The 10,140-nt window shown below is 64.4% G+C and overlaps 1 protein-coding gene across 1 annotated transcript; it reads right to left on the bottom strand.

Annotated features, from left to right (window-relative positions):
- Positions 1 to 1,672: 1,672 nt before the first annotated feature.
- On the bottom strand, positions 1,673 to 9,272 carry LOC139602249 (mucosa-associated lymphoid tissue lymphoma translocation protein 1-like). The gene is made up of 17 exons (XM_071451912.1): positions 9,025 to 9,272; positions 8,196 to 8,337; positions 7,441 to 7,607; positions 6,810 to 6,940; positions 6,554 to 6,701; positions 6,043 to 6,221; positions 5,836 to 5,932; positions 5,642 to 5,689; positions 5,512 to 5,547; positions 4,932 to 5,135; positions 4,605 to 4,782; positions 4,241 to 4,315; positions 3,682 to 3,809; positions 3,468 to 3,614; positions 3,051 to 3,208; positions 2,828 to 2,962; positions 1,673 to 2,742 (listed from the first exon to the last, which is right to left on the bottom strand). Exons 2-17 carry the CDS (start codon positions 8,330 to 8,332, stop codon positions 2,488 to 2,490), a joined length of 2,223 nt encoding a protein of 740 aa, XP_071308013.1. The 5' UTR covers positions 8,333 to 8,337; positions 9,025 to 9,272; the 3' UTR covers positions 1,673 to 2,487.
- Between the last annotated feature and the right edge of the window lie 868 nt (positions 9,273 to 10,140).

Raw genomic sequence — 10,140 nt, 5'->3', positions numbered from 1 at the left:
CTGCTGGAGTCAGGCGCTGCGGGGCCGCGGTCGGGCTGTGCCCTCCTTAGCACGGCGTGGCTGCCGAGCTTCTGCCAGAACGGAGCTTTCTGTGGGGGCACCATCCCTGTGCACCCTCCTGCCCTGCTCCCTCGGGATGCTGCAGACAGGGCTGGGCCAGGTCCAGGCACAGGTGCCTGGGATTGGCTTGTGCTGCTCCGTGGCCTCAACTGCTTGTCACAGATCCCCTGCTCGACTGTCCCTTGGGGGCTGTGCCCACTGACCCCTGCCCCAACACTCCCAGAGGTGCCAGAGGGCTGCTGGAATTGTGTTGGGGGAAGGATGGGCAGCAGTGGGACCCCTGAGAGCCCTGGTGAGCGGAAGGGGTCGGCTGTGAGCCCTGGGCTCACCACAACAGGGTTCTTGGGGCACACCACACCTGGCTTATCCCTTGCCAGTGTTCCTTGCCAGGTGGGAGCTGGGGGGTGGTGACAAGGTGCCATGTCCTCAGGGGTCCCCAGAGTGGCTCTGCAGCTCTGTCCCATCTGCCCACCCACTGGAGCTCGGGGCACAGCCAGAGGCCCCAGCACCCTCACCGACGGCAAGGGCCAGCATGGCCCCAGCACATGGCTGAGCCCACAGGGGCTTTGAGGTGTTAAGCACAGCTGGGACAGCAAGACAGGGGGGCTTATCCCTGGGTGAGTGGGTGCCCCGGGTCCCTGGGATGCCCTGAAGTGTCCAGGGTTCCTGGGGTGTCCCAGTCCCTGGAAGAGCCAAACGAGGGACAGCCCACCCCCCACCAAAGGTTTTCTCCAGAAAATCTTCCCACTCGGGACCTGGACAGAGTCTCCAGCTGCATCCCCCCGCGTCCCCACCGCGTCCCCCGGCCCAGACCCCGCTCAGTGCCCCCAGCCCGGGGTCTCAGCCCGATCCAAACCCCCCCGGGCCGGACTCTGAGGTCTGCAGAGCCCCGGGGTCGGGCGGGTCTGCCCGGGATGCCAGCGGGCCGCGCGAGGCACTGACCCCGGCGAGACCCTGCTCCTTGTGCCCCGTCCCCCGGCTGCTGCTGCTCGTCTGTTTCGTTAGCGACAATTAAACCTTTAACAACCCATTAAACGCATAATCGATGCTCCCCGGCTCCCCGGCCCAGCTAATGGGGCGAAGCGCCCCGGCCGAGGCGAGCTCCGGCCGGCAGATAATGAAGCAACGGCTGCGGAAGTAATGGGGTTTGATCCGGGGGACGGGACGCGCTCAATGGGGGCTGCGCTTTTCACATGACATAATTGCCGAGGCTGGCGCCAGCCCGGGGCACCCCTCGGCCTCCCGAGCACCAACAAAGGCCGGCTGGCGCTGGGAGCGGCAGCGCCGCACCCCCGGCTCGTTTGATCGGAGCCTTAATTGGGGCGAGGGTGCTCCGGGCCGGCCCCGCCACCGCCGCCCGGCAGCGCGGAGGGGCCCCGGCGGGAGGATGGATGGATGCGCCTCCCCATCCTTGGGGCTGGGGGCTGTGTGAGTGATGGAAATGAGCTGTTTTCCTTGGGGTGGCACGGGGGATGTCGGGGTACCCGCACTTGGTACCCCCCTTCCCTCCCGTGGGTGCGGCCGGTGCTGCGCTGCATCTCCTGCAGGAAGGGGCAAGATTTCTGACCCCAAAAATGCCATTTAAACGCAGGGAGGACGAAGAAGCACTGAGCCGCCTGGCCGGACCACTTTATTGGTGCTTTCCCCAATGGATACCCACTGGAGCCTGTCCCAGCATGTGGGAGTTTGTGTGGGAAAAATTCAAGCAAAAAGGGATTTTTTTCCCCTTAGATCCCAATCCTGTCCTGAAATCGCTCACTGCCCAGATGGGGCTGGTTCCTGTACTGTGAGGAGTGGGTGCTGCTGGCAGTGCTGGGGGTACCAGGGGGTGCTCCCACCCCCTCGTGGCCGAGCAGGAGCCCTCCCGCTCCCACCCCTGTAATCTCCTCCCGCGGGATTTGCCCCCTAAGCTGCTTATTTCTCTCTATTTCTCCCAGGCCTGAACGAACCTAGCCCTGCCCTGGCACGACGCCTCGAGCCTGCTGAGCCGTGGTCTCTGGCACTGTGCCCCTGCACTGCCTGGTGGTGGCCTGGCATGTGGGGCTGGCACTGCTCAGGGATGTAGGGGTGACACTGCCCAGGGGTGTGGGGTGACACTGCCCAGGGATTGGGGGTGGCACTGCCCAGGGATTGGGGGTGGCACTGCCCAGGGATGTGGGGCTGGCACTGCCCAGGGATGTGGAACTGGCACTGCCCAGGAACGGGGGGTGGCACTGCCCAGGGATGGGGGGTGGCACTGCCATGCCAGGGACGTGCAGCTTGGGCCCACAGTCCCAGTCGTGCTGTGCTGTGCTGTGAGACCTGTACCCCTTGGCACAGGCCAGGGTGGAGGCCGGCCTCTGTGCACCATGTCCATGCCCTGGTGCCCCAGCAGGGCAGGCACGGTGCCAGGGGGCTGCGGTGATGGGGTGGGGCCTCACTGTCCCTCTACAGGGTGTGGGAGCTGGGGCCCTCGGGGCTCAGGTTCTCCTCAGGGGTGTTGACCCATGAGCTCTCCCCTACCCCCCAGCTCCCGGGGGCAGAGGGGCACAGGGGGCTGTGGGCTGGGGAGGGGGGGGCTGCCCACTGCAGGTTGAGCTTGGCGATGAGCGGCCGCCCCACGTTCACCCGCTGCCGCTCCTCCACAAAGTCATCCATGCCCTGGTAGCGGTACTGCAGGCACACGGTGAAGGCCAGCTCCTGCTGCAGGGACACCAGCACCGTGGGCTCCTGCCCTGGCACGGCCATGGTCACGCCGTGCCCCGACACCGCTCACCATGGCTCTTACCCGCAGCTTCTGCAAGCCACAGATGCGGCTGTAGAGGCAGCAGGAGGGGCAGCCGAGGCTCCAGACAGGTGCCAGCGGGCTGCCCAGCTCCTCTGGGCTCTCCTTGTTGGTGCACTTGAGGTCCACATCCAGCTCCTGCCATGACAGCACCCACGTGAAGACCACTAAGCTCCCCCCCATTCCCCAGCATTGCCCTGGTGGGGGCTTTGGCAGCTGCTCCCACCTCGGGAATATCAGTGATCCGGGCCTCACACTTGGTGATGTCCTTGGGGGCAGCCACCACACGCGTGTAGATGATCATAATGTTGGAGAACTCGGCAGCGAAGCCCAGCTGGACGGTGACACCGCAGTCAAAGCAGAGGTGCCGGCTCTCTGGCAGCACTGGGGAGGGGACAGGGAGCACAGGGCTGGGACCTGCAGGGGCTCAGGACTCGAGCTGTACCCACAGGTGAGGCAGCCACTGGGTCACCCAAGAGCAGGGCTGCCAACATGTTGTTGCTGTCTCCAGGCTGGTGGCTCTGTGCCGGCAGTTTCTCCTCCAGGTGGGAGGAACCAAGCAGATGTTGTTCACAGCCCCTCTCTGCTCCTGGGGCTGTCCCCCCTCAAGATGCCAGCTTGGGACAGGCTGGCCATGACTCACCGTGAGCCTTGGCCCACTGCAGGTTCCTGGCAGAGGACTCGTCCTGGCCCGGGGGGCGGATGGGGTCTGTCAGAGCCCGTCTCTCTGAGAGGTTGCTGCGGAGCTCCAGTGCCTGCCGGCCCCGCGTGATCTCCAGAGTGCCCATGTCTGCAGGGGCACAGGGGGTTGGCAGGGGCCACCAGGGGGTCATTGTTCCCCACTGCTCCTCACTCACCCTCGGCCACCTTGTCCAGCAGCACCGTGATCTTCTCATCCTCCAGCAGCCAGCGCTTGAGGAAGGTGACGAAGATGCCGTTGGAGAGCTCACCCTGGCTCAGCTCATAGGCTTCGGCATCTGCACACCTGTGGGGACAGGGCAGTGGCTGGATCTGTCATGGGGTCTGGCACTCCCTGGGAATTGGCCCCCAACAGGATGACAGCCCTAAGGAAGCCAGAGCTGGGTGCCCAGCACTCTTCCTGCTCCTATCACACCATCTGGCCACTGTGCTGGGCACAGGTGAGAGAATGGCCAGATCCTGGATGCTTAAAGCATCACCAGCCCAAACCCCTGTGCTCTGGAGGAGTCTTGGAGCTTCATGCCTGCAGGTGCTCCCCAAAGCCAAGCAGTGCCATGGGCACCTCCCTGCCCTGTGAGGGACTGGTGGCTGCTGTTTGCCCAACCCCTCCAGCATCAAGGGTGGAGGGATGCAGCTGTGGGGGTCTGAGCCCCTGAGCTGGGCAGGGAGACTCAGCCCCACTCTGCCTGTGCCAGGGGATGGTGGGAGGGGACCCACGTGGCATAGCCAAAGACGATGTTGGCCGTGACCTCCAGCACCCCAACCTGCGGGATGATGTCATCATTGAGGTTCCTGCAAGAGAAGACAAGCTCAACAGAGTGAGAACCAGTCCCCCTCCCAAAACCCACCCCAAAGCACACCAGACCTTGAAGGCTGCTCTGTGCCCCTCTGCCCACCCACTACCGCATTTGCTAGCTCACAGGGGCAGTGAAGTCTTGGGGCATTTAGACAAAGACAATGGGTTTAGATGGGACCCTGGGGGTTCCCCGCTACCCACTCCCAGGAGCCACCACCAACAGGTCCCTGTGCTGGCTCTCCCTGAGCAGCAGCTTGTCCCCAGGTGGTGGCAGGGCCAGGTCACCTCTTGCGGCACATGTCAAGCAGGAAGATGTTGAGGCCGGTGCGGCGCTGCTGCATCTCCTGCAGCACCCGCTGCACACACAGGCAGTGCTCTGACGTGTAGGCGCTGGGCGCGTCGATGGGCACCATGAAACTGTTGCCAAAATTTTCATAGCCGTGCCCGGCGTAGTAGAGCAAACCTACTGGGGAAACAGAGGGCAGGTGACATGGTGACATCCCCTGACCTGCCAGCACCTGCCTCTTGCCTGGCTGCACCCCAAGACTCCACCAGCATAAATCCCCCCCAGCTCCCCCTGGGCTGGAGCCACCCTGGCGGGTGCTGTCCCACCATAGACGCCCTTGTCAAGGAGGAGGAGGAACTCATCGACGGCCATCTGCATCTCAGCCTTGCGCAGGTCCAGCAGTGACACCACCTTGAAGTCGAGCTGGCAGAGGAGGGCACCAAGGGCGTGAACATCCACGATGGGCGCCTGCAGCTGCTTGTGGTGCAGGTAGTGCATGTTGCCAATCAGCAGCGCCACTTTGTCCGTGGCTGCGAGGACGGGAGAGGGAGGTGTTACAGAGTGGGACACACCTGCTCTCCATGCTGCCCACAGCCCACAGAGGTGACACCCAGCTCTGGCCAGCATCACGGTCCCTGGGTACCAAGGTACCCTATGGCATCCCTGGCTCACTGATCCCTGAACCCTCAGATTATGGGTAAGGGCTAGGGTTGGGGATTTGGGTTGACGGTTAAGGTGCTGATCTGCTCTCCTAATTCGGGTTGGGGATGGGCTGCTGTTTCACTCTTCCAGTATGCTGCATCCAAAGCATTCCTGGTCTAGTAAAGCCTTATGGGGTGACAGTGGTGACACTGGCTACAGTCAGAGCCCCCCAGGGCCACCAGCCCCTCCTGGGCAGGCTCTTACCATACAGCTGTCCAGGGCTGCCATGCTCTAGGGAGCCTGGGAAGAGAGAAATGCTGTGCCATGGTCCTTCAGTGCCAGGGGAGCACGGCGGGCAGAGCAGCACAGACCTGTCCGCTCTGCTCCCACCTACCTCCATCCCCCTCCTGCCAGGAGCCTCCAGAGGTGAAGAGCCGTGGGCCTGTGGCGGAGGGAATGGTCAGGGACCCTAAGTATGACATCACCTCCCAGCATGGGCTGCAGTCCCCCCAAAAACTGTGCAGCCATGAGGGCTTTGCTGGGAACAGAGCAGGTGGGGGGTCACAGAGGTTTGTCTGGGGCTCTCACCAATCTCCACATCCACCTCCTGGCTCCACACCTCGTGGAAGAGGTTGAACACATGGCAGGAGTAGCTGCCCCGCTCGGCCGTTGTCACCAGCTTCACCTGCCAGCAGGGCAGAGCAGGAGGCTGGGGCAGTGTGCCAGACCACACTGCACCATGGCAGGCTGTGCCATGCTGTACCATGCCGTGCCATGCCAGAGGTCCCTCCATACCTGGAACTGGGGTGCCTGTGCCCCTTCCACGGGGCGCCGGTTCCTGAACCACTGGTACTGGGGCGGGGGGTTGCCAATGGCTCTGCACTCCAGGACCAGCGTGTCCCCCTCGGCCAGGCGGCACGGCCGCGGCTGCCGCAGGATCTGCAGCCCTGCCATGCTCGGGCAGTAGCCACTGCCTGGGCAAGGGAAGGGTGGGAAATCAGGCACCCAGCCATGGAAGCATTCTGCAGCACTGCTCCAGGCCCCACGTTCTGCAGCCACAGGCCCTGGCACCCATGGATGGCATGAGGCAGCAGGCATGAGGAGGGCATGTGACTCCTCTGTGGGTACCATCACCCCAGCAAGCCCAGAGACCTTCACAGCTGAGCCAGGGCCTTACATGGCAAATGATACCACTCAGGATCCATTCCTGTCCTGATGGGGCAAGAGGTGCCCTGCACAAGATGTCCCAATCAGGCAAGTGGTGCCCCATAGCTGCCAGCCCAGGCACAGAGATTTCAACACCCACCTGAGCTGGGGCTGCTGCTCTTCTCCACCTGCACATGAGCCCACCTGGAGAAGGTGAATGTGGCCCCACAGTTCACCCGGCAGATGTACCACTGGCCCGCAGGAGTGGCTGTGTCAATCACCAGCTCTGAGGATGTGGCTCCAGGCACCTACAAGACAGGAGGAGGCCAAGGAGTAATGTGCTCCCTCACCCATGCAGGTCCCTCACCACAGCCAGGGTGTGGGGCCCTGATCAATGCGGCACAGTGGGACCTCACCTCCTGCCTCCCACAGAACCACTGGTACATGAGCCCTGGCGGGCCAGTTGCACAGCAGGTCAGGGACACCTGTGTCCCCTCCGCCACCACCTGCGACTCTGGCTGCACCGTGATGCGAATGCCATCCTGGACTGCGGGAGAGGAGAGACCAGCCGGGGTTGGCTGAGTCCCCTGTTCTGCACCACCCCATACCATCCAGTGCCATCCTATCTTGCCCCACCCCCACCCACCACAGATTCTCCTCTCCCAGCCCAGCCCATCCTATCACATCCCACACCTCTGTCCTGTCCCAGCCATCTCATCCCACCTTGTCCCATTGGCATATTCAGTGCTATCCCATCTACGCATCTCATCTTGTTTCAGCCTATCCCATCCTACTCTGCTCTATCCTATCCCATCCCATCCTATCCCATGCTGTCCAAATCTGTCCTGTCCCATCCAATCAGACCACATCCCATCCTATCTCATCTTGTTGCATCTATCCCACCCCACCCTGCCTGCCCAGCACCTCGCAACCAGAGCAAGACCCCCAACAGGAATTGCTGTTCTTCACCCCCATGCCCATTTCCTCTTGCTGAGCCTCTGCCCTCCGTGCTCCCCTGCATCCCTCGGTCCCTCTGTCCGTCCCTACCGGCGGAGCTGAGCACCCGGCAGGCCTGTTCGTGCCCCATGCGCTCCAGGCAGCCCAGCAGGTAGCGGAGGGTGCAGTCGCGCTCGGCCAGGAGCTGCAGCAGGCACTGTGTGGGGCTGCCGCGGGGCTCCAGCACCTTCAGCGAGCACATCTCCAGCTCCTCCGCGCTGCAAGCGCCCGCAGCCGTCAGAGCCCCTGCCCGGGCCCCAGCCCCGGCCCCATCTCCAGCCCCGGCCCCATCTCCAGCCCCGGCCCCAGCTCCAGCCCCGGCCCCAGCTCCTACCCCGGCCCCAGCCCCGGCCCCAGCTCCATTCCCGGCCCCAGCCCCGACCCCAGCCCCACCCCCAGCCCCAGCCCCTGCCCCTGCCCCAGCCCCAGCCCCGGCCCCAGCCCCATCCCCAGCCCCGACCCCAGCCCCACCCCCAGCCCCAGCCCCTGCCCCTGCCCCAGCCCCAGCCCCGGCCCCAGCCCCATCCCCAGCTCCGGCCCCAGCCCCTGCCCCGGCCCCGCACCCCCCCCGGCCCCTGCCCCTGCCCCGGCCCCTGCCCCAGCCCCAGCTCCAGCTCCAGCTCCAGCTCCAGCTCCAGCTCCAGCTCCAGCTCCAGCCCCAGCCCCAGCCCCAGCCCCCTCCCTCGGGGCGGATGGAGCCCATCCCGGGGGCAGCTGATCCGTGCGCCCTCGCTCAGCCCCCGGCAGAGCTGTGCCCACGGTAACCCGGTCAGGGACAGCCCCCGGCGGCGCTCCTCCAGCCCTACCTGCACCTGAAGCGTTTCTCGGCCCCGGCCAGCTCGGCCAGCTTGCGCCAGCCCCGGCCGGCGTTATCCAGCAGCTCACACAGCCGGGCCACCACGTCCTCGCCCAGCGAGCCGATGGGCATGCTCCAGTCCCCCATCGCTCCTGGGGACCCGAGGGGACCAGCTGTCAGTGGGTGACTGATGGGGTGCCAGGCCCCCGTGCCCCACCGGAGCCCTCTGGGCACAGGGTGACTCAGAGGGGAGAGCAATGAGATCCCTGGTGCCAGGAGCCTGAGGAGGTGCTGGGACCTGGCTGGATCTGGCCACCGGCAGCCAGCCAGGTGTGACACACATTGCCACTCTGCCAGCTGGGTGGCACAGGGGACTCCACTCACCCCCCAGCCTTGGGCGAGGAGCCAGGGCACTTTAGCCTGGCCCCAGGAAAGGGACCTTCATGGAATGGGGTCTACAGAACTAGAAGGAGGGATAGCTCCCGTCACCTTCCCTGTCCTTTCAGGTGACACAGAGAATGGGGCCCCAGTACCCCTTTTCTTCTGGCAGAGATCCCAGTGGGGCAGCAGCAGCCCCCCCTTGCTGTCACCAGGCCTCTGCATGGTGGCTCTGAAGCCACCATGAGTGGCCTACAGAGGAGTCAGCATAGGGTACATGGGGGTCTTAGGACTGTGACCCAGCTCAGCTTGCCCTGAATCCTGGGAAAGGTTTGTGTGACACAAACCATCTGGATGGGGCAGTTCCCTCCTCCTCCCCTCAGGTCCCTTCCCAAGAACCCACCCCAGAAGGACCCTTGTCCCCAGGACTGAGCTGCCCAGAGCAGCTGGGTGACACTCACCCCAAGCAGGGGGCTCCAAGACAGAGGACAGGGACCCAGGTGCTCCGTCTGCTCACCTGCTGCTGGATTTGGGATCTGGACACACTGGGGGTGGTGAGGGGAGGGTGAGCTGCAGGCCTGGCAGGGATGGGCACTCACCGCAGGGTTTGGCCGAGCCCCATCAGCTCCCAGGCTGTGCATTGACCCCACACAGAGGAAATGAGGGTTCAGCCCAAAATCTCCCCCAAAATCGCCCCCGCGCTGCAGCACAGCACTTCTGCTTCCCTCCCTCTTCCTTCCTGTTGTGCAGCACGTGGGCGCAGAGCTGCCACCCCCCGCCCACGGCCCCGGGGGAGCTGGCACAGCCCGGCCGCGTCACAGGGCACAGCCTGTCACAGGGCACAGCCTGTCACAGGGCACTGGGGCCACTGCCAGGCCAGGCAGAAGCTGCACTGTCCCTTCCTCACTGCAGGAACCCACAGGCACCTCTTTTCCCCAGAGCCCAACCCAAGCCCAGAAGGAGCTGCAGGGCAGTGAGTCCAAGGTGGAGGTGAGCTGAGGTGACTGTGGCACCTCTCAGCCAGTTGTGTCCAACACACAGCCAGAACCGAGGCCAGGGGAAGCTGCTGGGCTTTGCCAGGCTGAAGCTGCCCAAGGAGAAGCAGAGTTAGAGCAGTGAGGCCCCTGTTGCTGTGGGGAAGACCCTGCCTTCACTGTCCAGCCCAGTCAAGCCCTGGCATCCCAGCACCACTGCTCCTGCTGCTGGAGGAGGAAAGGAGAGCATGGTGTCGGGGTGGCACTGCAACAGGCCACCATGTCCCCTCCCTCACCCTGCCTGCTGTTCCACAGCACTGCCAAAGCCTGGCCTCCATCCTTCCAGCCCCAGGGAGCACAGGCTGCTCAGGCCCCGAGATCCACTGGCCAGGGACGCAGTGACACGGGTGGGTCATTCCCCACCCCACATCTCCACAGAGCCCTCAGCCCCAGCCACCGTGGTACAGCAGCAGGACCTGTGTGCAGTGTGGGCTCTCTCTATGACCCAAAACCTGAGCTTCTGTACGTACAAACACACTGAGACCTCGTGGCCTGTGCTGCCTCAGCCCTCAGCATGAGCTTGCAAAGGGTGTGGGGTTGTCA

This window comes from Agelaius tricolor, unplaced genomic scaffold (genome assembly GCF_023055355.1).
Source record: "Agelaius tricolor isolate 1412-34295 unplaced genomic scaffold, bAgeTri1.0.p SCAF_33, whole genome shotgun sequence".
NCBI lineage: Eukaryota > Metazoa > Chordata > Aves > Passeriformes > Icteridae > Agelaius > Agelaius tricolor.
Note: the sequence above shows the minus strand (reverse complement) of the source record. Positions and strands in the feature narration are given on the sequence as shown.